The 27,975-nt window shown below is 39.9% G+C and overlaps 1 protein-coding gene across 1 annotated transcript in view; it reads right to left on the bottom strand.

Moving 5' to 3' along the window:
* Positions 1 to 27,975, bottom strand: part of MYO15A (myosin XVA) — a 1,126,038-nt gene that overhangs the window by 789,416 nt on the left and 308,647 nt on the right. Inside the window, exons 17-23 of the mRNA XM_085631315.1 lie at positions 27,586 to 27,711; positions 24,942 to 25,019; positions 19,329 to 19,483; positions 15,521 to 15,566; positions 13,865 to 13,989; positions 12,882 to 12,999; positions 8,206 to 8,381 (exon numbers count right to left, since the gene is read on the bottom strand). Coding sequence (XP_085487441.1) covers positions 8,206 to 8,381; positions 12,882 to 12,999; positions 13,865 to 13,989; positions 15,521 to 15,566; positions 19,329 to 19,483; positions 24,942 to 25,019; positions 27,586 to 27,711 — 824 coding nt within the window. The remainder of the gene's footprint in view (positions 1 to 8,205; positions 8,382 to 12,881; positions 13,000 to 13,864; positions 13,990 to 15,520; positions 15,567 to 19,328; positions 19,484 to 24,941; positions 25,020 to 27,585; positions 27,712 to 27,975) is intronic.

Here is a 27,975-nt window from a genome sequence, read left to right as displayed (position 1 = left end):
TAGATAGATAGATAGATAGATAGATAGATAGATAGATAGATAGATAGATAGATAGATAGATAGATAGATAGATAGATAGATAGATAGATAGGTAGATAGGTAGGTAGGTATATACAGTCCTCAGCCTAGATTATGTTTATGTGGCCAAATTCTGTTTTCAAGTGATGGCATTGGTGCAGTCTCATGGAGAATTGGTCTACTCCTTCTCGAACCTGGGGCTGCTCTCTGCACAGAGAGCTGGGAGAGATCATTGTATACTACATTTCTCAGTAATTGTCACAGAAAGGTACCCCAATGATGCATGATGTAAGGTGAGGAGAAAACTTGGTAATTCACTCACATATTACCTTTCTTTAAGTATCATGCATTATAGGAATAGATGCTCAAGAAGTACACTATCAAACAAATAAACATTAAATGTAGGATGCACTGTTACACAATAAAGTGCTGAAATGCATATCAACTAATTGATTGTTAAAAATGAATAACAACGTTTGGGGCCTGAGGCCATGATGAGCAGAGTAGGCTCATAGTAGGTATATAAACCAAAATACAAAATAGGATTGTTCTCAATTATGAAAGAGTTATGTTCATAAAAAGGTACACAGGGGCTTACTATGAGCAGGTGTGAATCGTGTTTGATGATCTACACTGCTGCGATTGCATACAGATTAACAGACTCAGGTTATATGTGGCAAGGTTGCACTCTGGTGCTCCATTCTTTTGTACCTATCTTTTTTTTTAATTATAGAAGTACAAATGTTTGTGATATATTCGAAGAAAATGTATGACAAAAACAGACAACGTGGAAAGTGGGTTTAATTACATGTTTTACTAGAGTTCTATTGCAATGTGTATATCTAACAAGTATCTATTATAAATATTTCTTAGAAACATGTTAGATCTTCAGTGCCTTTGCTGCACTGCATTATAGTTCATAATCAACCCGACAGACAACATGGTTAGGAGTCTTGCTCAATTTTAAAACATAACATTATGTGCAGCCAACGATAAAGGAAACTGTAATGAGCCCCATGTATCTATATTGGAAACATTACCTAATTGTGATTTTCTGTGATTTACTATTAGGTAATCTCTATTCCTAATGTATTAAACTCCATGTGTTTCATTTAGCGTTTCCTAGTGGGTCACAAATTGACCAACCTCATAGCTATTAATCAGGTAGGTTGCAATTTGCGACCCATTGGAATCACTAAACTAACGGGGATGGTGGCCTCCTAGGGTCAGCAAATCACCATGTCCATGACTGCTTTTGAATAATGCAATCTTTTTTTTTTATGCAGCCAGTTTTCCTTAAAGGTAAACAGGTACATTTAAAAAAGAAAAATGAAAAGTTTCCTTATCATTTTTTAGGAGCAGGCACTGCATGCTCAGAAAAAATGTTTGTATTACCATTTACAAAGGGGAAGGGGTCCCTTGGGGACCCCTTTCCATTTGCGAAGGGTCACCACCAACTTGAAGTTGGTGGTAAAATGCAAATGTTTTGCGACCAAATCTTAGTTGCAAAACATTCTTACATACCACTGTGATTCAGTATTAGGACAGGACGCCCTAAATATGCCCCTTCCTAACACCGAATCGCAAATCGTATTTGCGATTCGGTGATAGGTTACTGAATCGTGAAGAGAGTTTGGTACATCAGAAAATGCTAAATTCTGGTCGCACAGGGCCCGGATCTGCGAATCGGGCCATTTGTGAGCGGAAAAAGTTTCTTACATCTGACCCAATATGTTTTGTTGCCTCCCCTTGCTTTTTTAATTGAAATGATCCCTTGCTCGCTGTGCCACTAGATTCAAGCTACTTTGGCTGATGAGGAGTGAGAACCCGAAACCAATACCAGGATGCTTGTTTCCGGTTCAGGGAGGACCCGACTTGGCAATTGGGCCTGGACCTATGAGGGGAATAGGACTTACAGTAGTGAAAAATGACAGCATCTGTTTGTACCTACCAGGACATGCAAAACGTAAGAGTACATGTCCTACCTTTTAGTTACATAGCACCCTGTGCTTAGGGCTACGTAGGGTCGATCTTAGCGGGGACTTATATAGCCTTAGAGCCCGCTGTAGCAGGCTCTACCGGCTATTAAAGGCCTGCTCCAGCGTTAAATGCCTGAGCTGAAGGGAAGGGCCTTCAAGAAGGGAGCGGGCCTTTAATGGCCGGTAGAGTCCGCTACGGAGGGCTCTCATGCTTTTAGAACACTCCGCCTCTAGAGGGCAGGATGTTCTAATTTGTAAAACAAAGGACTCATGGAGCCTGAGGGGATTAAAATCACCTCCGACTCCGTGAGGCCTTTTGTTCACAATGGAGCTCCCAACTTTCCAATGTTCTAATATATAATACATGGAGAGTTTAATGCTTGGAAAGTAGCTTTAAATACCAGACGAAGTGCCAGTAAACTGCACATACAGGCCCTGCAGTGGCAGGCCTGAGACAGGTGTGAAAGGCTACTTTTGTGGGTGGCACAATCAGTGCTGCAGCCCACTAGTAGCATTTAACTTTCAGGCCCTGGGTATATGGTATACCAACTTACAAGGGACTCGCAAGTAAATTAAATATGCCAATCAGGTATACACCAATCACACACATGTTTAGGGAAGAAGTACATGCACTTTAGCACTGGTTAGCAGTGGTAAAGTGCTCAGAGTCCTAAAACTAACAAAAAGAGTTCAGCAAAAAGTGGAGGAGTGAGTCAAAAGGGGTTTGGGGTGACCCTTCAGTGGGGCCATTTTCCAGCAAAAGGTGTCTGTGAACTGCTGCTGTCATAAGGTTAGTATTCACAGCCTCTCTCGCAAATGTATCTGAAGAGAGGAGGCATGTCCTTAAACCTTCTTCCTCCATCAGTGATGGTGTTTATTATCCTTACTGTCACAGCATCAGAGAATTCGACTGCTGCATTGACACGGTTTAAAGCTTGTCACTTGGGTTTTTCTGGGATGCCCTTCAACGTCTTCAGGGGCTCCTTGAGCATGCACACACAGCCTCACATTTACAGCAATCTAGACCCTGTTTTGTTCAAAACATGTCTTTAACATTAGCTATTACATTAGCTTGAAATAGGCCTGATAAATGCACCTATTGTGGACCAGCTGAAATATTAGTAGGGTAGATGCTGTAAAAGGTTGAGGCTGCTCAACCTATTCTGGAGGTGAACATTTTCAAGGTTTGCACATATTTCCCAACTAGCGGACTAGCTAACTTTGCATGACTTCATGTAAAGCAATCCATTGTGATCAACAGAAGCTAATAAACACATGATTTCACTTGACTTTAGGAAATGTAAAGGAATGAGAGAAATGCCTGATTGCCTGCTGAGGTATAAAAGAATATGATACATCACTCTACACTGTAAGTGACCAAAAAGAAGACACATGTCATCATTACAAGTTGCCTGGAACGTTATCCCCAGAGGGGATGTCATTCTGAACAACTATACGTTTACTGGTGTCTCTGAGCCCAGAAGTTTTAGGGCTCTGAACTCCTGACCGAATTCTGGGCCAATAGACACTGGATCTGGAGACTTGTGATGAGCTGTGGGTAAGTACTATGTCTGGACCGTGCACACCCTCGTATTTAGCAAGGGAAGAGAAAAAGAACACCTGCCCTCCTGCCACCTCCTCCCATTCACCGCACCCAGAGAAACACATGCCCTGCAACATATTCCACCTGATCCAAGCAGGTGGTAAATATGAGTGCATTTGAAATGTTATTTTCCACCAGAAGGGGGAAACATGCAGAATGTGACCCAATTAACTCAAAATCATCATGAACTCATGTGGAGACACCAAAGCTGCATCCATTAAGTCTGGCAATGGTATCTCCCAGCAGAGTTAACAAGGAACTCATAATGAGGACATTACTGTGAAATAAAAAATTTTCAAATATGTTTCATGACAGAAATATGTATTAACATTGCTAGATTTCTTAAAGTGTGTTAATTTAATCTGATTTAGTGAATGTATTAATTAAATTTGATTTCTGTTATGGTTGTTTCAACATTGTGATATCGATAGTTTATAGTGCTATGGTATTGATACCCTGAATAAACCTATATTTAACTGTAAATTGCTGCTAGGTAAGGAGTGGAAACATAAAACAATAGTACACGTAGGTAGAGACAGTGAGTGGTAATTGACAGCAAATGCATCAACTAAGTTGTACCTGGAAGCTAAAGTCTGCTTCAACTGACCCATACCGCCAACAGAGCCATGTTCTGCTCAGCTACATACACCACTTCACAACTGTCATTAACAGACATTTATTATCCTTGTGTTTATTTAGGTACCCTAAATCCACATGTTTATTGTGTTTCTCACCTCTAAGAAATGCTGTGGCTGCGATGAAAAAGTATTTTCGAAGCTTTACAAATGTACATGCAGTCAGTCCATGATGGAAGACTTACACTCTCCCAACTATACTTAGAGCACTCCCATCAGCTGGCTGATGGTAATGCAGCCAGTAACATAGACCAATGGCTGAAGCAGAGTCAGCTGCAACTGGTGATAAAAAAGAGCCTATGGTAAGAGTACCAGTTCAAGCATAAACTTTTCTTTCCCTTACTTCTGAATGTCTCCCACAGCCAACCTTTTAAATACGGTGATAAAGAAGTATAATGTTTGAGGGTGGAGACATAATGAGTTGAGTCAGATTAACTAAGCTTTGAATACAATCTACAATGAGTAGTGCTGCAAAAGATCTACTAAGTCATCCATGTGGCTGTACTCCAGATCTTTCATTCTAATATGTGCTTCTGAAAAGCCTAGGATTGCCTCAGCTATAGTGAAATTATCTGATGAATCCAATGCTTTTCACAACAGAAAGAAATGAAAAAAACTATCTGATGAAGTCATGGATTCCTAATTGCCTGGCACGTTTACTTTGTAGGCTACAAAAAGATGAAGATAGTTTCTCAGTTGAACTTAAAGACGTGTCTAGTTTCAAACATATGAAGACTTTATTCAGTTCTGCAGGAGCCAAGCTTGGCAAAAAGTTGAATGAAATTATCTTCAAGTTGGGGTTAAATGCACACAAAGGGTTTGAGTAAGTGAAGGGTATCTATTAAGTACCATCTTCTCAAGGCTGGTTGTTGCATACAGTTCTAAAGTAGTTGCAGGTATGGTTCATTGAGTCTTCTGGCCCAAATAATGGTAAAAAAGAAAGCTATTGCTCATGGGACACATGCCATGTTCGAGGTAGGTAGTGTTCAAAATGTTTTGATTGGCATCAACCACATCTGTTTGGGATCTCATTGAGGCAAAGGCAGTATGACAAGGGAACAAATCCATCAACTTCCAAGGAGGCTCCTAGTTGCTTTTAGATTTGGATGATGACCTATCGGGAGCAGTTTACAGAGATCAGTAACGGAGTGACATTATTATTAAAGGTGCCAACATGGGTTTGAGCCTCGCCAGGCACTAAGGTCATAACAATGTCAAATGAAAAGATTAGTGAATTTCTCCCATTTTCCAAAAGCCAAACGGAGCACCATTGCAACTTGCAGTAGAGCTGTGCCCTGGCAAAGAACCCCTATGCCACACAAATTACCTTTGTGTTTGACTAGGAAAGATTCCTACGGAACCAAGCTTTTAAGATCATCAATGCATGGGAGGAGTGAATTATTCTGCCCTATTCTTTGACAGGAGAAACTGATCACATTGAAGATCCACTGCCTTGTCATCTACAAATATCAGAGCTAAAAAGTGCATGGCACTGTGGAGCTGTTGTTTCTGATCTTTCTGAAAAATGTTGAGCATCTCTAAAATCAGAGAAAAAGCATGCATGCCCTTCCCAGATCAGTTAATCAGCAAGATATTGAATACGAAGAAAAGTCCATTGCTTCTAGAATGGTGAAAAAATGACATTTTGAGGTTTTCTCTGTAGTGCCAAACTTAAGCACTGTCACCAATCAATTAATGAAAAATGGGTTAAAGGTTTAATTCAAGTGGGGATTGCAAGCCAATCTACTCATTCAAACCACGAGACACATTGTGCTTCAGCACCCATTCCTAAATATCCAAGGACAGCAAACATGCGTGGCGGGTGTGCGCCGCCTTGCTTCTTTACCTTCTTGCAATTCAGCTGTTTTAGGCTAGAATTATTTACTCTTGGGATGGGATTGGCCTGGAATATGTAGCAAAGATTGAGGTGGAACTTCTTGTTTTCTTCTAACAGGCCTGAACTTTGAAAGGGAGAATCCTTTAATCTAGTAACCCTCAAGACACAGCAGAAGACCAAGAAGACCAAAAAAGGCAACAAAGACTAACCAGTGTACTTTGAGACCATGGAAAATCTGCATGTGCTAATCATATGCGTATTTACAGTTTGTGATCACTTAACCCCAGTCAATGAGGGGGTAAGGCACACCTTTAACAAGGATATGGCATCACATTTGTGGGTCAGTGGACATTTTGAAGCCTAAATCTGTTTTTACCACTTGATTAATAAAGGTGGCTGTTGTGAGTTCAAGTATAGACACCAACAAAATTGATGAACATCCTTGGGGGCACATTAATGAAACAACAGAGGAACTTGAAACGGTAGTGATAGCCCAGTGCCACCGTAAATGAGAGAAACATACATGTAATTTCTTTGATTGAGATGTGTAAACAGGCATCCTACAAATCCAGTGTCCAAGGCCAATACCTTGGTTGCCCCAAAACTTGCATTTGGTCAGGGTTACCATTGTGGTTTCAATACTGATTATTATTTTACAGGTCTGGAATGGGCCTTAATCTTCAGGTCTTTGGTATGGCTAAATCGCAAAAGTGGAAATCATTGGCATCAGCAAATGTTCTATGGAATTAAGATGTAAAATCTTCTATATCTATAGTAAGCTTTGGTTTAACACATTGGAATTATTAGCTGTGGTATTTAGCAGAATAAAGGCACAGAGTCCAAGATTATAAAATTGTAGAAATCCTTTCTTCCCAGACAATGCAGGGAAACACTCTTTGGCTTAATAAATGCAGGGGCTGTTGTTAACTGCAGCACTCACTCTGACTTCTTGGGGATGTGGTGGGAAGTAGATGTATTTCTTTGGTGAGAAACACAGTTTTATGCTGATAGCTTCTTGAGTATTCTTTAATCCCTGAAAGTTTGGGTAACATTGAATGCATCAGAAGTGTGCACTTTATCCCCAACTTTAATCGTTGAATAGTCTCATCTGTGGAGTAGAAAAAATAGCTCCTCCATTCAATGGGTAGATACATATTTTGTCTTGAAACAGGTTTATTGATTAGCTTCCTCAAACATGAATTGAGTTCTTGAGGTGCACAAATCATGAGACGTGTGTATCTGACAATACACTGCAATCTCATTTCATTGCACTCATAAACCTGTATCTAGTCATGACTCCAGTGGCATCAGCCTGTCATGGTAGAAACACGTCGGAGTGTGTGAAAGGTTCCCACTTTGCTTTCTCTAACCTTAAGGATGATCTTCTTTTGCTTTCATGTCCGTAGGCCAATATGGTTAGACCAAAATAGGATTTAACTGCAGAAAGGGTAGGTGTTCTGTTAATTGCTGTTTGAAAAGCAGCTAAAACAGACCCTTTATGGTTCAATAATAAAATACACTTGGTTGTGTGACGCGAACAGACTTAAGATAGGCTGTATCGACCAGTACCACTAAGAAACGGGTGAAATAAAAATTGCTTAAAAGATAATAAGATAATTGCCTTTTCTTTCACCTCCTGCTTGAGATATAGTGGTCCCCATCTTGCAAACCAAAACAACAAATCTGAGGAACATACATGACTAAAGTGCAGTGAGAGATCATAGAGCAGGAGTCAGACTCAAAGCACAGAGGAAGGATGGACAGTGTTCACACCGGTGAGGGTAAGTCAGTCTTGCAGAGGGACATGAATGTGTAGTACCAGCTTACCCTTTTCAGGTGGACATTGTCGAAGGGCAATTGTAGGATGAGTCATAGAAATAAAGAAGTTACAACAAGTTGCAATAAGCAAAAGCCAGGCATAGGTGTAATTCACCTTACTAAGCCTTCTACCCCTGATCCTTTTATTTATTAGTGTATTTATTTATTAATTAATTGCTTTTTATAGCACTTGTTTGTGACTTCAAGACTTTTCACAACAATTAAGATACATAACTTTCCACTTGGATAGGAATATGCTTAGATATTGTACCCTGTATAACTTAATATTTAGAACTTTTAAAAATAATTCTCTACCTGGCAAGATATCCCCTTGCTTGAGCCTGGAGAAGGATGACTTTCTTTCTCAGTGAGTAGAAACGTCTGCGCACCAGGAAGCCACGTGCGACACGCTGCAGGGTGACTGCAGCAAGATGCAACACTCTGTCACGTTTGCTTTCCAGCTGCTGATAAAGATTCTCCTTCATGAACAGCTTGCGGAAAAGAGGAGAGGCACAAAGTTAGGCAAACAGCGGTAGATAGAGAGTTCATTCCACTTGACTGAAAATGGAATGAGTGTGCCAGCCAAAAGCTAATGGTGAAATGTACAGGGATGGAAACCTTGGAGCCTTTTGGAAAGTCATCCCTGGAGTAGCAAAAACAGCAATGCAAGTCCAATGACAGAAAGTGTGATAGCCACATACCAATAATATAACACAACCTGCATTCTTGTCCAAGGGATGCCCAAACGTTAACTCAACAGCCAAATGAAACCACTTATCCTTCCCTGTTAGTCAGATGCTAGTGGCTGGTTAAGAGAACGATGTAGCTTTCGAGCCTGGTGAAGATTGGTCACCCAAAACCCTCTTATTTCAGACTTGTGGAGGCAGAAAACCACAGTTAAAGAGCCTGTGCAGTCCAAATCCCATTTGGTATATAGAGTGGTTCAATGGCAGAGCTTGAGCTCTACGGTTGTGATGTTATTGGAACTTACAAAGTTAAGGTTTGTAAAAAGCAGGGAAAAGTGTGTCGCTCCACAGATGACACTTTTCGGTTACTTTTTTAGAGGCTATCACTAAACAAGGGACCATAAAAGTAATTAAATGCTTTGATAAAAATGAAATAATTGTATAAAACATTGAAAACATGTTAAACTCCACTAAATCCAAATTATGGCCATTAAGCTACCTAGAAGGATTTTGTAAATGTTAAGTTTTTCTCCTTTTGCCACGAGTGATCGATGAATTGTTGCTATACAGCATTCTAATTTTCAGAATGCAGTTTTACTAGCCATTTAATAGCACTTTTTGATGCTTTTTCCATAAAAAATGTTTTGAAGCATTCCCTCAGACCAATAACATAACCAGAACAATTCTAGTAGAATCCTTCTTAAAATATTTAGCACTGTAAGTAAGAAACATTGACAAGGTCAGTTAGAACTATGACGGTAAAATAACCACACCCCTTTAAGGTTTGTTTGCTCTATTGTTATGGAACTATATAATCTCCCCCATGAAATCGTCACATAACCACTTTCGATCTTTATATACAATCATGGGCAAATTAACCCATTGAACCTTTCTTTCTTCTTTGGAAAATACACCAGGTTGCTTACATTTCTAATCATAACACTAGACTTCTAGCTCATCAATTACTTTGATAGCTGGTCCTTAATCGTTTGCCATTCTAAAATCCATATTTATATGGTACCTAAAACTGATCATCCTAATTTAAATTTGATCAATTTGGTAACACAAATGACTACTCAAGCTACTTTGCATACCTCCTAATATGGCATAGAACACACATGCTTTGTAAATAGTTGTAAAAAATGATGTAAGCGTATTTGTTCAAATTATATCTCCACTTTGTTCTAAGCCATTTTAATATTTTGTTTTAAACTCACAAGCATGTACGTCTCTAGATTAAACTGTCTCTGCTATTTGAGAGGCTGTTTTCTAAAGTTAACCATTTATCCCTTTATGTTATTGTAATGTTTTGATCTATGTTTACCATCTTACACAGTTTTGCATCATCAACAGGTATAGAAACATTGTCACTCCCACAGTACTGACAAGTCAATGTATATAGGTCTAAAACTAAACAAAGGGGCCAAGTCTAACATTGTGGACCTCAACTGCCTACCACGCAATACACATTCTGATACCACCAACCTCTAAAGAATGGGCTTAAACTAGTGTCCAATCTGGTTTCAACTTTGATCTCTTCTTCCCTTGTAATGTAATTTAAAAAGTGACCTTTACATGAAAATATATCAGACATCTTTTCAAGCTATAAGTATGTTGCAGCAACTAGACCTCCTAGGTTTACATTTTGGTTTCATTCACAGCTAAATTCATCTGGCTAATTTTCTAGGATGTTTACACATAAATCCATGGTGAGACGTGGTCCATCTACCATTCCTACCTAGATATTCTGTACAACTTATTTAACAATACACTTTAGATCTGGAAACAAAGCCTGGGAAACTGTTGGTATGGAACAGTGAAAATGAAGAAAGTTATAGATGGGTAGGCGGAATACAAAGCGAAAAAGAGGGAATGCTGAGTATTTGCACACTCTTTATTCTCCAGATATCAACATAGGCAACATAGTGGAACTGGCTGTTCAGTTGCTCACAATGACAAATAGAGATGTGCTTGGGAAGACTTTCATAGCAGAAGAGGTTTATTATGCTATACCCATATACAGAGTAGGAGGGCTCTGGGCCCCAATGGTCTTTCCCCTGATTGCTTTAAGCGAGTATCCAGTAGATTAGTGGACTATATGCTATTAATGTTTAAAACTGCCAGACTTCAGGATGGACGCAGCAGTGCTACTACAAAACACAGGGAAAGGGTGTTTGTGCCTCTTCTAGGCCTAAATCAATGTTAATTATTGAAACTAAGGTCTTTGCTAGACTGTTGGGAAACTGCCTCTATACAGTAATAGAAACCGTGGTCTACTCAGACCACAGTTCATACATAGGAGTTCCAGGCTCGACCTTCGATGACCATATAGCTGCATGCAATACAGGTGGAATGCTTCCAAACCAGAGGTCGATTTAGATGCCGCCAAAGCTTTTAATGCGGTTGAGTGGCAATACATGGTGGACATCGTTCAAGGGATGGTGTTGACACTTATTTCATGACCTGGATGAGACTGTTGTATGTAGCCCTATGGCTAGACTGCGGTTGTATGGAGTATTATCCAAATTGTTCGCTTTGGGGATTTCTGAGACAAGGAAATTCCCTCAGTGCCCATTCTATTGCATCTATGAGTCATGCTGCATGTGAAGGCAGTCTTGGTGAGTAGGCCTCTTTCCCAGTACTAATCACAGAACTGCTAATTCGCTGGCCATTTTGGCCTTGGTGGACCAGGTCAGGAGTCCTAACACACACTACTTTGCTGTAGCAGCAATCAACACGCTGGTCACCTGTCTCAAGGTCACACGGACATCCTCTCAATAACTCCGCACCTGCTCACATTCCCAGAAATAGTGTGGATGAAGGTTACACTGTCAGTGCCACATTTACTACAAATCTGAGGGTGTTGTGGGTAGATTTTATGTAGCCTCACTGGGGTTAGGTAGGTGCCTGAAAATGTGTCAATTTCAACTTTGGATTGCTAGTTATTGTTTGGACTAATTGACAGGCAAGCACCCATTCCTTATCTAGTAGGGATTCCTCCAGGTTCTCCTGGCCACCATTGGGTCATTGTTTCTATCCCCTTTCAGGTCCTTGTACAAACTGGATATTAAATGACACTCCCACCCCCTCCTTCTAGTATTGTTTTGAGTTTGAGATTAAGGATAGTTTGTAATTTGGAAAGTACAACTTTCTCAAGAAGAATTTTTGACAAGCATGGAGCACCTGCCATATACCAAAAACTGGCTGGGTTCTTGGGGTGCAGACGTGCTTTTGGCAACAAAAGAAGCCACTAGTATACGTTTAAGAGATTTGGTACAAGATGTTCTGAACTTCAATGATATATGACTGTGACAAGAGAAAGTTTGAAATGTTTTACTATAATTGTTAGGCCGTGATGAACTAAGCACCTGGTAGTATTCATACCACCTGGCTTCTTTTAAGTAGTTGGCTTTAGTTTAAGAAATTGTAATTCTGGGTTGCCTTCTTAAAAGGTAGTGGAAGTGTCTATAGTACAGTGCTTGCATGTTATAATTATGACTATTAGCTTATTAACCACGTTGTAACCTTATCTAAGATAATAATTGGAGTTTTCTGTGGTATCAAAGTTTTGTTTTTGGCAGCTGTTAACATTGGTAGCTATCTTTAGAATCTGACATATTTATTTGGTTCAGTTGTTATCCTTTATTACATATCTAGTAAAATTGTCTTTTTTTCCAGTTCAATGGCTTTTCTTTATTTTGCTCTGGGTTGAATCAAGCTTATATTTGTACTATTTAGTGGTGGCTGCTCTAAGCTTGGCTTTTGTGTCTCCAAGATCCCTGGTGAACTATCTCTGGGAAGCTTTCTAGTCCTCAGCGTTCAGTTTCCACATCAGTGCATTGTAGGATTTGAACTCATATTTAGTTTAACTGAACCAAATGGATTATCACTTCTAAAAGCACTAGTTTCCAATTTGCAACAACAAAGGCTTGAAAAAGTGTGCCTTCTTCCTGACATTGGAGAAGATGGTAACAATAAAATGTGTTCAAGGCTTACCACAAAAACTGGAATACGCAAAATGTCATTATCACTCAAAGGTGAATTGCAAGACAGACACTCACATAAAATGATTGACGGACAGGAAGGTAGGCAGACAGGTACAAAAAGAATGTGAAATATAAATTTCACACAGGACAATCCTGCATAATACTTCTGATTCTAGCAATGTTAGAAAAATGTTCTTTGGACTTTATTATCCAAAATGTTTACTGAGTCAATCAGCCTGACCATTGTCAGGTAATAAGTATATATGAATATTCTGTACTGTGACTGATGATTGAGAGCAATATTGGTCATGGAACTTACCTTGGTGGATCCAATGCAGTACATTGTGTCAGCAACTGGGCAAATCTTCTTGATCACTGATACACAGTTCTCACCATCTGCAGGAATGTTTTGACTTAGTCCTAAAACACACTTGTATCTGAGAAGCAATGAGGGATAAGAAATAGTGCAAGTTCAAAAGGATGTAGATTAAAAGATGAGACAGAGACACACATGATTAGGGGCATAACTATAATTAATACAGCAGATGAGTCACTGGAAGATCAGAGGCAAGAGGCACCCATTGTGCCCCAATTATGCCTGTAGTTTGTCATGAAACAGGAGGCAAAGGAGCCCATTTTACTTGTTTGCTTTAGGAATCAAGAAACCCTGGTTAGACATGGCACATGTTGCTCTCATGCTGTATTACTTTCAGGAAACTTCTCTGTGAGTCTGTAGCCCTATAAGGCCTGAAAGAGAGTCCTCAAACAGTGAACCCTTGCAACCCGAAAAAGATGTGTAAAAAAACTGACAGAAAGTGTTGTAAATTCAATAGGGTAAGATGTGAGAAGGTACACTGCAAACATATCTGCCCGAGAAACAAATACACCTAAAGATAAACTACCAAAATCTCGACAGGTCATAAGTGCCTTTATAAAGTAATTATAACCTGAATCTAAACACTTGCTTCAAATTTCTATGACTAGCACATTTGTAAAAGGTGAATTTGGATGGATTAAGGAAGGTAGAACAGTTTGAAATTACATTTTTATAGTAAAGATTTTAACAATCAATATTTTGGAGTCTTCAGTTTTGTGAAAGATGTTTTGCCATATTTGTGTTCATATGGAAGGTGTTAGGAAACCATGAGGAGGCTTATCTATTGAGGGAATGGGATGCAGTCGGCAGTGTTGCATTATTAATTTCTTTGGCAGTTTCAATTAATATGTAGTAATTTCTGCGCCATGGACTCTCAGGTTTATATAGAATAGGAAGAAACTCCTTCGGTGGATGCATCTAATTACCTGCTGATCAATATGTGGAACGGGATGCGGACTGGGTAACCCTCTTTACGGATCCGAATAGTTTCAAGAATCCCTGAATATTTCAGCTGCCCACCGACGACATCCATTTCAAACAACCCAGGTTCCTATGAAGAGAGGAATATTATTGCTTACTGTAACATCATCTTTATTAGCAACTTCATTTGATTTTGAGACTGAGGCTCATTTAAAATGAACATAGTAATGGTTTACAATCCATCACGATAACAATAATATCCCAAAACCATACAATGGAACACACTTAGCTAGAATTTAGGTGTGCTCAAAATGCCAAAATCCAGTCAAATAGAAAACAAGCATGCTAGAGGAATATATCATACTATAGTAAATGTTTTCATGTTACTGCCAAGCAGTAAATATCTGCTATTCAGTGACTTGTGTGTATTACCACTCTAGATTTGTGCCTGAAACCTAATTTAATTAAAGGAGGACTGTCTGAGTTTACCTACACATTGGGAGATGAGTGGGGTGATGCTTCGGTCAGTGTCCCATAGTGGGTGGTGATGTCTGATAAACCACCATGCTGCACTGACCTAAATAAACATCACCCCACTCGTCTCCCAATGTGTAGGTAAACTTCTATTCAGACAGTCCTCCTTTAATTAAATTGGGTTTCAGGTACAAACCTAGAGCGCCATTGCAGAGACTCGAACCCAGTTCCCCAGATTAGAGCTCGGCTGCCCTAGCCTAAACTCACTCTTGCTAAGTGTGTAAACATTTATGCTCCCCCTCTTCCATGCAGCTTCTCCAAAGCCCCCACACACTGTTCTTCTTCACTCCATCTTCAGGCAAAAGAGAGGTGGATTGGAGATTTTCACAATACAAGGAAGTCACATCCAAAGCCCTACTGGGAATTAACTGGTTGCCTTACAAGGGTTGACAGCACTGAAGAAGGCCTGAGTGTAGAGTTAGAGGTGATGGTGTGGCTGAGGTGGCAGACTGTAGGATCATTATCCCTCACCAGGGATCACAAGAGACCAATATAACACTACTGAATGAGGCTATTGCACTTGGTCTATGTTAGAGTCAGTAGCTTGATAAACACTGATCGATTTGGTTAAATAAAACAGGAGTGTTTATTGCTGGTACTAGCTCAGTTCAACTAATGATGAGTATGCGACATAGAATAAGCAACCATGCCACAGATATCTGATATAAGTGGGGTAAATGGGTTTCCTTCACCTGATTCCTTCATCTCTCCCAAAAGCACAATACAGAGCTGTATCCAATCTCCTGTTCTGTACACTGTTAGCTTATAAACTCTGATCCCACTACTAAGATTTACTTGACGATTACTGGGATAGTGAAACTGAAAATATGCAGAAATGCAGAAAAAACAGCAGCTATTGTATATGCAATCAAGCTTGTGCAACATGGTCGTTAGTAGGTCCAAAAACCAAATGCCCAATCATGTAACAAACATTAGGTAATCAACCTATATAAAATGTTGGTCTATGCTAAGGACCTAATCGAGGCCTCATTTTAAAAATATAGTCAAAGGTAGGGAGCAACCTACATACAGGCTACTGGTACTACTACTACTTATTCCAGAGCACTGAATTACTATCAACCATTTTTCGGAAAACTGATATAAATGTTTCATTGATTACCTCTTACCTTCTTGTTATTTGGCTTGATGCATCGAACAAAGAATGGATTGCACCTGGATGGCACCGTCAGATTTGAGAGAAACATAAATATTTTCTTTAAAAACAGGATAAATTGCATAACATGCTATTTGGAAACAGTACAAATCGTAAAACTTTGCGTCAGACTAAATACTCTTTTGGTTTCCTAAGCATTCAAAAGACAAGGAATTCCAAGTACTATCTCTATGATGCCAACTTCATCAACTTTAGAAGTATAAATGTTAGTGCGAACCTTTGTGACAATGAAGCCTTTGACTCCAAAAATACAAATACAACTTGTCCCATAATACACATACAACTAGCACCCACATCTGCTCTCTTGACAGCTAATAAGTCCTGATGGGTAACTTACAAATTAAATGGCTCAGAGATAACTCCTTGAATACCCTGACATTATGAGTGCTGCTTTCTTTCTACTATAGCAGAGACGTGGGGGCCTATTCACGAAGGAAAATGTACATGTGAGTAAATATACATGTTCAAATTTAGTCTCAAACATGTAGAAGTTTTACTACATTTGGCAATTCACCATTTCCACATGTACAGTTATCACAAAGTGTAGATTTACATGTCTCCATCCCCTAAATTCATGGAGTGGAACCTAATTTATGAGTGTAGGTAGAGGTCTTTGTCACCGTTGCAGGGATCTCTCTATCGTAAAATACAGGGAGAAGTAAAAAGGTTTATTAAACTTTAAAAAACAAAAAGTAACAAATATTTATATAATAAATCTTAATGTAAATCATATTTATATTTTTATTTGAAATGTAAAACCAATAAAAAAGCTACACATTTTAAACTAAATTTTCAATTGAATATTTAATTTAAATATGTTAAATTACAATTGTAAAGGTTTATTAAAAAAAGATTCCCACCTGAGGTAAACTTTTAATATAAATTTAATTATTTTAAATAAAAAAATACTAAAAATTAAGTACATAATTAATATAACTATTTAAATAAAATTAAGTTACATTTATTTTTATATTTTAAAAAAGTTATCAAAAAGTTTATAATAAAAGAAGCCCAAGATTGGAAGCCTCAATTCCACTCTGGATTCCAGAATCCTGCTACTGCCTGGCTCTCCAGGTGTCTTGCAGATTGCCCCTTCGGGTCACCATGAGTGCAGAAACACCCAAAGTGGCTCAGTATGACCAGCGTAACCGCTAAGCATACACTGAGCACACACTGAATACAACATTCCAGAAACATGAGGGGCTGTAAATGTAATAGTAGATAGGGAGCAGTTTTCCCTTGGCTTGGGTTCTTATTGCATTAGACAGGTTTTTAGCTGCCCAGTTGGAAAATCCCAATACAAACACAACTCAAAAGAACACATTTCTGACCATCCAATGAAGTCATCTAATAATGCCTTGGCCAATGCATGAACCCCAACACAACCCAAGTCAGCTGATAAAGCTATGCACAAATATACCCATCAGCTTTAAACTAACACAACTTTGTGATAATGTCCAACACAACCCGAGCCTCAGATAAAGTCCAATAGACTGGGAGTAAGTGTCTGAAAAGTTTCAGAGCTCCGTTCATCATCTCCTTGTGTTTCAATAGAAGTCTGGTAGTTAGAACTGCCATTTTTTATGTGTTATTCCCCCAAACTTTTTGCCTATACCCCATATTTTCACTGAGCTAGTATTTGGTGGTATTAGGACTGTGTTGTGTTGATGAATGCCAGGCGTGTGTTAGGCACTGCACATTAATAATGACACACAGACACCAGGGTATAGTGGTTTTCTCCGGCCATGAGGTCCGGGCCCCGGACCTTTAATTAACATCCCCCAACACATTATAGCCGCAACCATGTGGCTCATATATAACGGGGTATAGCAAACTACATACCCTCATGCTATATCACACATGGGATAACCACATCCCAAACACAACAGACTGTATGCCCTTGAATCCTTCTAACAAGTGATTATGTGCTTGTGCTTTCTCCCTAAAACATGTTAAAATTGACACACCCAAAAGGTCTTAAATGAACCATTTGTGTTGACAATATTTAACAGCTAATATACTTAATTGGCACTATTAATTTACTTATAGATCCTATGTAAATAATACTACATGTATCCAGGGCCTGTAAATAAATTACTACTAGTGGGCAGCAGCACTCGTTGTGCCACCTACAAAAGCAGCCTTTCCAAACATGTCTCAGGCTTGCTATTTCAGCCTGTAGTACCGTTTAAACTGCTGATTCAACCTGGCAAAAGAAACCTTTTGCTAGGCCTAAACCTTTATTTTTTACTACTTATAAGTCACCACTAAGGTAGGCCCAAAAAGGTTTATAAAGTAGGAGGCATGGTATTTAAAAAGAAGGACATGTGTAATCAAGTTTTACATTTCCTGAAATTAAAAAAACTCCTAAAGTCAATTTTCCCTGTTGTAAGGTTATCCCTCTCATAGACTAACACTGGGTTACCTTATTATACTTCTTATGTGATAACTTTAGTTTGGAACCAGACAGAGAAATGCTGTGTCCATGCAAATTAACTGTAATTTAAAATCTTCTTTAATGATAAAATACATTTTAAGTTACTATTCTAAAATGCTACTTTTAAAAAGTTGGCTTTTTTCTTCCCAAACCAACTGTGTCTTTCTACCAGTATCCAGGGTCACATAACTGTGAATGGCTCTCCTGTTGTGGGTTATACATTCATGTCAAACATAAGGATTAAAGACCCAGGTGTGAGGGGAGTTGTTCATCCTCACTGGATTGCTGAGGAGGAACGATGCTCTGCCATAATTACACTTCAAACGGCCCTCCTTGCAGCTCACACAAAGAAACCTGACACCAGGACTGCCCTTGCCTTTGTCAGCCTAGACAGTTTGGAGCCAGGACCAGAGGACAAGGAAGAAATGACCAGAACCAGTATTGGGGCTAGTCCAAGAAATTCCCCACACAAAGGCTGGGACCAGGTATAAAAGTGGTAACTTCAGAACCTCTCATTAGAACACACCGGTGGAAGATTCAGAAGAAGAACTGCCATATTGTTTGAAGAAGGAAGAATGGACATGCTGACAGAAAGCTTCAGTGGAACCTGTCCTTCTCGCTGACAGCGGCTATCCATGACAATGGCCAATGCAAAGCTCAAGCGAGACCTGCTCTTTGCCCCAACAGCAACAGCCCGGCTCTACTACAATGCAATCTCCAGTGATGAGTGGCTCTTTATGCTACTACAGTGACAGTCCGCAATGCTTGACCTGCTTTTCACACTGACAATGATCTCCAAGCAGCCTCGGCCAATGCAAGCAGCAGCTCCATTAGTGTAGGTGAGAAGTTAACTCTGCAGCACGACAAATATGGTCCTTCTAGCAGACCCGTGCTCCATCGCGGTCAGACTGAACTTGTGACTTTACCTCAGTCCAACGTGACCAGATAACCGCTAGGGGCACTTTGTGCTTTTTGACATTATTTTAACATAAAACTTTAAAAACTCATATCTCTGGTTCCAATGATTGGGTATTTGTCATTTTAGTGTCATTTTACTGATTAGAATAAGCTCTATATTTCTAAACTGGTTTAGGATTTTTCTTGTGTTATGTTTTCACTTCATTACTGTTTGAGTGTTGCATGAATACTTGACACATTGTCTTTCAGTCACGCCTGATTACTTTTGTGCCAAGCTACCAAAGGGTCAAGCATTCGAAATCATACTGCAGTCTGTAATCTCATATTCAACAATAGGATAGTACTGGAATCTGCATCTGAAAGCCTGTATATTATAGCCTGAATTGCTCATATTCCCATTACTCACCTCTCCATCTTTTCCATAAGTTCAAGCAGGGACTGCTGGAACTTTGCTGCTACTGTAGGAGCTTTGTACCGACGAGTCACTGTGCTGCTTTTTCCCATCATGGTCTTCTGCTGAGCAAGGAGTTGGGCATGACCAAAAAAGAGATTTGCTACCACCTAAACAGGAGATGTACGATTACTTTTCAATTTTCAAAATACTCAATTTTCCTTTATCTGCTGTAGGAATAAGTATAATGTTACCTCAGTGAATGACTGAATATAGAATTTGTAGAGTGAACAGCTGCCTTTAGTGTGACCTGAAAATAACTGCACTTCAAACAAATCAAGCTGCGGTTGAACTACACTAAAGTAACAAGTTTTCCACAAAGTAATGCAGCACCCATAAGAGTAGGGTATGTGGCAGTCTTATCATTTAGGTGCTATGATGTTCTATTAATCCAAGCAACTTGAGCTGATTCATATATATGTAACAGCACTGCACTAGCTACCCTCTTCTCTATAAACCCATGTATATGCCACAATAGTGAAGTGATAAAATATTGTCCTTCCATTATTTCATATCCACAATATTGACTACCGCGATATTGCGAAGGCAAGTCTATTGAGGTAATTATAGATTTAATATTTATAACTCCACATCTACTTATCTTGACAATCTGCGTATATTGTCAAGGTATGTATGTTTGGAGATAAGATTAGTAAATCTACACTTATCTCTATATACTTACCTGCACAATATAGTGGTAGTCGATATTGTGCGTACGATATGTTGGCAGACTGATATTTAAAACGTATTATCGTGATAGAACATCCAATAAGTCCCAGGACCTGAACTGATGAAGTAGGCTATAAAAGTTCTCAAAGCACAGAACTAACAATATAAATATATGAACTTTAAGTAAAAGCTTGGTGAGGCTCCACGTTCGAAGGAAAGATTATCGCAAAGTGTTGTTAATATTATTACTATTATAGCTATTTTGTTAGGGCTAATAATATCAATCCCTATTTTATTATTAATAATAATAATAATAATAAAATTAATACATATTATTATTATTAGTAGTCGTAGAATTAATATTATTATTATATATAACAATAATAACAATAACAATAAAGATGATGATGATAACAATAATGATGATCAAAATAATAAACCAAATGGTCTGTATCTTGGCTGCTTTTCCATTATTGTTTATTGTTATTCTTCTTATTAATAATATTATTATTACTACTACTACTTCTAATAAGAAGAAGAAGAAGAGAAAGAAGAAGAAGAATTGAAAAGCCAAAATATAGAACCCTTGGCTTATTTTTACTCTCATACTCTCAGCTTCTCTCTTTCACAATTTCAGTGCATCATAAAATATGGTGTAAAAAATAAAGCACTGGAAAAGGGGGTGTAAAACATGTTGCACCAGCTTCTTCCTCAGAAGGACTGTGAGGGCTGTTTTTAGGAAAATCAGATGGCCAAACAGTCACATGGGCCCTATTTAGAGTTAGGGTGGAACACTGGATTTCTCTCTGGAACAACTTACTCTAGAAATTGGAGGATTTTACTTGTCCACCCAATGCAAAAAAAGGACCACGACTCTTATATGGAATTTTAAACTATGGAAAGTTATGAGGCACTCTTGTTCAAACATTACACGTTCTGTGAAAACATGCTGGATGCCAGACATTTTTATATAGATCTGTGAGGTGGCCTTTGCATAGATTATATCAGGATGTTTCAATGTCGTTCATTTTAGAAATTAAGGTGGAACAACAAGTATGGGTTTACAAATCTATCTATCAAAAAGTTGTTTTAAATACATATGTTGCTAGAAGGATATACATTTTTGACTTTAAAGCAGCTGAACAGTAACAGCAAAGTGCAGTAGAAAACAATTATTAAGCAAAATAAATAAAGGTCTTAAAATCTGCATAATGTTGTTTTCTCGCTCATTTTTGGATGAGAGCCCAGTAAAATCATGCTGATGTGGTTTTATACCAGTCCTAGCAAGTCAGCTGCTTTACATGAGCAGTTTAGTAGCATATGGCTCCTCACCCACGCTCACAAGGCTCTCCACGACATGGGCCCCATATACCTCAACAGCCGCCTTACGTTCTACACACCCACCCGACAGCTCCGATCCACCAGCCTCGCCCTCGCCACCGTCCCACGGATTCGTAGAACCACCACCGGAGGAAGATCCTTCTCCTACCTGGCTGCCAAGACGTGGAACTCCCTCCCCACCCACCTCCGACTGACCCAGGACCATCTCTCCTTCAGGAAGCAACTCAAGACCTGGCTCTTCGAGCAGTAGCAGCAACCCCTCCCCCCCTCCCAGCGCCTTGAGACCCTTGCGGGTGAGTAGCACGCTCTATCAATGTGTTTGATTGATTGATTGATTGATATGCAATTTTTGTAAATCACTCTATTAGCATGCAGACAGAAACCAGAGGTTGGTTCTGAGTCCGTGACTGCCACAATTTCTGCTTAGTGCTTTTTTAGGCTTAGTGACGCTCTGCAGCCAACATCTTAAGGGATCAGGCTCTCTTGTATAGGGACCCTCTCTAGTGAATCACTAATGTGGGACTATAAAATTTGGTTCTCAGCATGTCTGCGTAGCGGGCACATGAAAGGCAAGGCTGTCTGGGGACAACCATGACATGGGGCCGGATATTATGCTCCTTTCTACCCAGAATGACTGTCTTTCCAGAACACTGATAAATGCTTATAAATCTAGCGAACGTAATGCAGAATGACATCCCTAGCCCTCGATGAGAAAACCTAAGGTATCTCCTGTGCTATAACACTTTTAATCTAGTCAATCACATTCTGTCATTCATGTAGGTAACTCTTCCTCTAATACCATTCCTGCTATTAAAACTGCTAAAAGTGCAGATAGTTTGTCTATTGGTTTAACTACGGCTCACTCCTGGATAAAGGATTCTATTGAAGGGATTTTACTTACACACATTACGTTTCATATTTTGGGAAACACAGTTACCTGGTGAAAAGAGGGTCCTGAACCAAATATCAGAAAGCTATCCTTGATTCATCGGATGTAGCTAGCTATTGTACAATAACTCTTCACCCTGCAATAGCCAAAATCCTAGAAAGCTCGTCATCTCTCTTTTTTATTGAGGAAGAGGGCCTTCTAGATGACTCTGAATTAGGCCTTATGCCCAACAGAAGCAACAAGTCAGCTTCATCAGCTGTATTGAACAGCTTGAAAAAAGCATTGGTCAAGAATTCTAAGTCTGCCTTAATATTAAACGAGCTATCCACTGCCTTTGACTCTGTTGACCATAACTTCTTGATTGCTCTCATTTTTGTCACCCCATACCTATCCTTCCCCTAGAAAAGGCAGACAATCTGCCATCTTAGCCACTATCGACTCAAGACTTGACTGCCCTAACACACTATGGGCCTTATTTTAACTTCAGCGGTCTTGGAGCGGGGCTGCCACTCCGCCATCCCACTCCAGGACTGCCAAAGCCAAAATAGCGCACCCGCCAGATTCTGACTTTTTGGCATTCCCACGGCGGTGCCTATTAAAAAGACACCACAATGGGAACGCCAAAGAAAGTACCTGCACGGCATGGACGGTAAAACCATGCCATACAGTAACTGGGCGTGTATGCAGACAAGGGGGACACACCAGGTGCTCCCCTGCATGCACCCCATGGCCCTGTAGGGCCCCCTTGGTTTCCTGTCCATCACAGTTTTCATGGCGGGCTCACTGCCATGAAAACCGTGGTGGAGAGGAAACTCGTTATATACTTGGCGAGGCTGCAGCAGCCCTGCTAAGCATTTAGCGGCCTCAGGACCACCACAAAACCTCCAAGGATCAGAGATCCATGGCGGTTGCTGCATTGCTAATGCGATCCAACCGCCCAAGTTGTAACGGGGTGGTCGGACCACCGGTGCGGCGGTGCCCGCACAGCCACTGTGTCTACGGCTGTCCATTGGACCGCAGTAGTCATAATAAGGCCCTATATCTTGACATTCCAAAGAATTAAATTTGCAGGCTAAAAGTCATCCAGAACCATCATTTACCGCCATATCACCAGAAAATGACTGAAATTCTGCTTTTGGTTCACCTTTCTTGCTCTGTAATTGCTACTGTCAACTGTACAAATGAATAGTGCAGTTCACTCACCTACTGACATGTTACCATTGTTGATTAGCTCATAGCTTGGAGTCTGTAAAATTCTCATGATTTCATTTTGCATAATTATATGAAATTATGGAAAAAGTATACAAATCCACATGAAGTTAAGCGAAATGCAAATCTGACATTAACTCTATTTTGTAATGCAAAATGTATCCTCAGGACGCATTTCGCGCTAAACAATAGCGCAAAGAACATAAGTGCTGTGAACATGAGCGGCTGCAGATTACGATTGTTTTGGGGGATGGGTAGGTAATATGGTCCCTCTCCTTCATTTCTCTGTGCTATACTTATCACTTTCGCTGAAATCAATAAACTCACCATGAATGCCAGGGTGATGCAAACCAGGAGGCTAAAAATTATGTACATTTTATTTGAATGTGACTGTCTAGTTTGATAATGAACGTTAAAATCAGAAGTTCTTTCAAGGATTCCCTGACGAATAGTGGTACCCGCACTGTTCAAACAGGAAGTAAGCTGCAACTCCAAGTTACAAATGTGAACATCATAAAATACCACTCGCTTTGTGGAGAGGCTGCTTTGTCATTGTTTAATAGCGTACATTTCAATTGTACCTTAATTGAAAAAAATGAAATCTTTCTCTCTTATTTCATAATTTCTGGTTGATTTGGATGACGGAGTACACGTCTGATAGCGACTATTTACCTCACTCTGATTTTGCATTTTTTAAATGATAAAAGAGAAAGATGAGTTTAAAAACACATATGCAGTACCCAGGTTATGTGTTCATTGAACATAAAATAAATGTACACCTAATATACTACTGAGCACTCATGCAAACATGCCATAATTTTTTAAGGTCTATGACCCAGTTGAATACATGAGAAGTTCTAATTTTATTTCATGGAACAGCCTCTCATAATCTAGGGCCAGGATTTATTCTCTAGTTCTGCTTCAATGTGAAGCTCATCAGCTGCCATTTTGTTCTGTTCTCTCTCACAAATTTTGTAAATCTAGTGTATTTACTGCAGAGCTAGAGTAATGGGAACACCAATCAAATAGGGCACTGTGCTAATTAAATCATGAGGCAGAGAAGAAAAACAAAAAAATATTAATCAAAAGGCAGGAAATTAGAGAAAATATTAAGATACCACATGGAAAAAAAAGAAACACTACTTAGCAAGAAGAAAAACTAAGCATGTCAAAAAAGGACACTAGAAACATTATTAAAATACAAGGTCAACTGTTATGAAAACATGTCACCCTTATAGGTTCATATGGCAGATCAGAAGAATATGTTCCTTTTTAAGGCTGGGTCATGGGCTAGAAGGTTTAATGAACATAGGCCAAACATTTCCTTGAAATGAAGCAATAGTCCTCTGTTCTATGAGGGTTAAATATAATGCAGCTTTTTGCAAGGAGAGGTTTGGAACAACAAAACCCTGACTGAAATAGATAAATGGTCCTATTCCCAAACCAGAGACATACATTACCTTAGTTTTGCTGTTGACGAAGAGATCAATGACGTCCTGACGGACCTGGTCATAGTTCTTGTCCAGAAACTTGTGCACCTGCAATAAAGTAAACAAACCACAGGTAAATCCAAGAAGCGTTAACAGTGATTTTTCTTCTGCCTGCTAATGGCCGAGCTCAGAAGTAGGATTGGTGTGGTTTACCTAAAGTTCCATTTGCCACAAGACATGTGATAGTGGAAAGGGAACCCTAGGTCCATCAAGTCCGCTTTTTTAACCTAATACTTTACCGGGGTTAATTACTGGTCACTAGCCTTTTCCTCACATTACCAACCATTGAGGCTCTATTTGTTTCTGTCTCAAACTGACTTAAATTACTATGGTTACTACACCCCAAACCACTACTTTTGTGGGGAGCATCCATTCATATCTATCACCTCCATTGGTTGATCTTCTATTAATCCTCCAAGTATACTGGAGGCCATCTATGGATCTATCACCTCCACCAAGATACCTTCTGTTAATCCACCACCACCAGTTGGAGACCTTTCACAGCCCCACAACAATTCCTCACCAGAAGCCAATGTAGCTACCATCACCACCAGAAGACCTTGTGTGGATTTACCACTGCAGTATGAGAAATACCCACTTATTTTACTAGTGGAGGTGCCACTCACCCACCATCTTCATTGAGATGTTTTCTGGGTGCCCTCTACCTCTGCTGGGCAACCTTCATTGGCAACCTTCAAAGTACCTCACTACAGTGTTGGAAAGTTTCAATTTAGAATCAGTACACTGCCACTCCTACCATTCACTTGAGCCAAAAATAAGTGTGAGTAGTACACTAGTAGCTTGCCTGCTTTTTAACTATACAGCACTCTCAAAGGGCATATTTTTTTATAAGATTTCAGATTTTTGAGTCGCAGAAACATTTAGTGGAATTTCTGAGGCCTTGGAATTTAGAGTGTGAGTCTGCATACACAGCCTTTCTCACTGAGACTACTACAGTTCACAATAAATATCTTGTACAAAGGAGCAGTTACTGCCACAATTTCCATTATCTTATATGTCTGGTCGATGTTTGTTGATTGATGAATAAACGTCCTCAGAAATAGTATGAGGACCCAGATAACTTTGGGATGGGATAAAGACCTCATCTAAATTCTATTTCAATTTCTTGGAGTGAGTCAAGCTTATCTGAGTATTACGAATAACAGACAGGACCCACAAACTTTCTTGAATGTGGGATATATCAATTGCCTGAGTTCAGACCATTAAAATAAGTGGTTTAAGCAATAGTGGGGAGGCAGGGACAGCTAACACTCCTCTTTTGTCTTTCAAGGGATTAGGCTGGAGATTACAAGCAGATTTTTGTGCAAAACCAGTAACAAAATATGTCTAATCTCTGGTGACTACTGTTCTTGATTCACCCTTCACTCTCTTGCTGGCCTGAGTGAGACCTCTTAGCCAGGGAGTTGCTGTGGCTCTTTAATGCCTAATAGTGCTCCTCACACCACTCTCAAGCAATCTGAAGTTTAGGTGTGTCTGATTGGTTTAAACAGTTAAAGAAACCCACCCATTCTCCAAATGTGCATCAGACATGCTCATTTTCCTATCAGCCTCTCGCTCTGTCGGGAATCTCCTTCCCCTTCTTATGCATCTGTATGAAATGGACTGAACTGGAGTTTGTTGTTGCTGAGGAGGGCTGGAGAATGGGCAGGGAACTGCCATGGAAACTTGAGTGGCTGTGAGCTACCTGGTGCATTGTTTCCTAAGCTCGTAAGGGTCGATTTGCAGGGACTTTCTTGGTGTTAGGCAGTGGGGTCTTCGAGACCTGAACATCTCCTTGTACCCTTCGTGGGGTTTTCCACACCCTTAACTGAAGATGCTACATTCTCTACTTCCTCAGACCTGGAACGGAGGCCTCCATAAGAAGCTGAAGACTGTTTTCTGGTTTCTGATGGCCGGCCCACTTGAAGTGAATGTGCACCTGTGCTTGTTAAGTGTAATGAGGACTTTAGAGACGGTTAGGCTAACTTGGACTGAACCACTCTATGTTATGTACTGGGCTCCATTGTCTGTAAGCGTAGGTGCCTGTAAGGAAAAAGAAAACAGTTCAAAGGGACCCAAAAGCGAATCATGCAATGGTAGGGGGATGCTTCAAATCCCGCTGTTGCTTTTTGAAACCCCAGTGATAAACTGGGGTGAGAAAATAGAAGGACAGTATCTAGTATCAGTCCTCAGTCTGCCCACTCAGCTCACCAAATCACCATTTTGCCCCCACACCCCTCGAATGATTGGTCCTCTGCTCACTTCATCTCTTCCTGCCCTGAGAAGGGGGAGCATGGCAGCAAGCCTCACTATGCTCAATGGTGTCAGATCAGACAGCACAGCTGCTTCTGCTACCATACCTTTCCAATCATATAATAACTGTTTAACTATGCAGCACTTACACTAGTAGTAAAATTGCCCTTGAACTATAAAGCACTCACATCTATAGTTGTTTGGTAGCCACTGTACACAGACATCACACACTCACCCACACCTGTCTTGTGGACTATGTTGCATGACCATTTTCATCAGCTCACCTTGCACAACTTTCCCTGGCTAAAGCCAATAGCTTGTGTGCTTTGTGACAGTACCAGATTTCCCCCAGTGCATTCACCTGGTATGTAACCTTTCCCGCAAAGTGTTTGATGGTGAATTCAGGAAGAGGCATCTTTGGTTTGGAGTAAAGCTCATTGGAGCCGTGGTGATAATGACACTTCTGGAGGAATGTGTGGTCAGTTGCCTGAAATATGTAAAGGAGAAAATTACACAAATGTATTAAGAAATAATTAGACACAATGCCAGGAGACAAGCTAACAATGTTTCTCTCTCTTTCCTTATCTCTATCCCTCACACAATCTCTTTTTCTCTCGCTCCCTCTCTCTCTCTCTCGCTCTCTCTCAGTCTCTCTCGCTCTTTCCCCTAGGGTGTGATTCAGGTACAGCCACGGCCGCTGCAGGTAAGAGCGGTGGGGCTGTGGGGCCGGTTGGGGGAGGATTTGAAGAGA

This window comes from Triturus cristatus, chromosome 10, assembly GCF_964204655.1.
Source record: "Triturus cristatus chromosome 10, aTriCri1.1, whole genome shotgun sequence".
Taxonomy (NCBI): Eukaryota; Metazoa; Chordata; class Amphibia; order Caudata; family Salamandridae; genus Triturus; species Triturus cristatus.
Note: the sequence above shows the minus strand (reverse complement) of the source record. Positions and strands in the feature narration are given on the sequence as shown.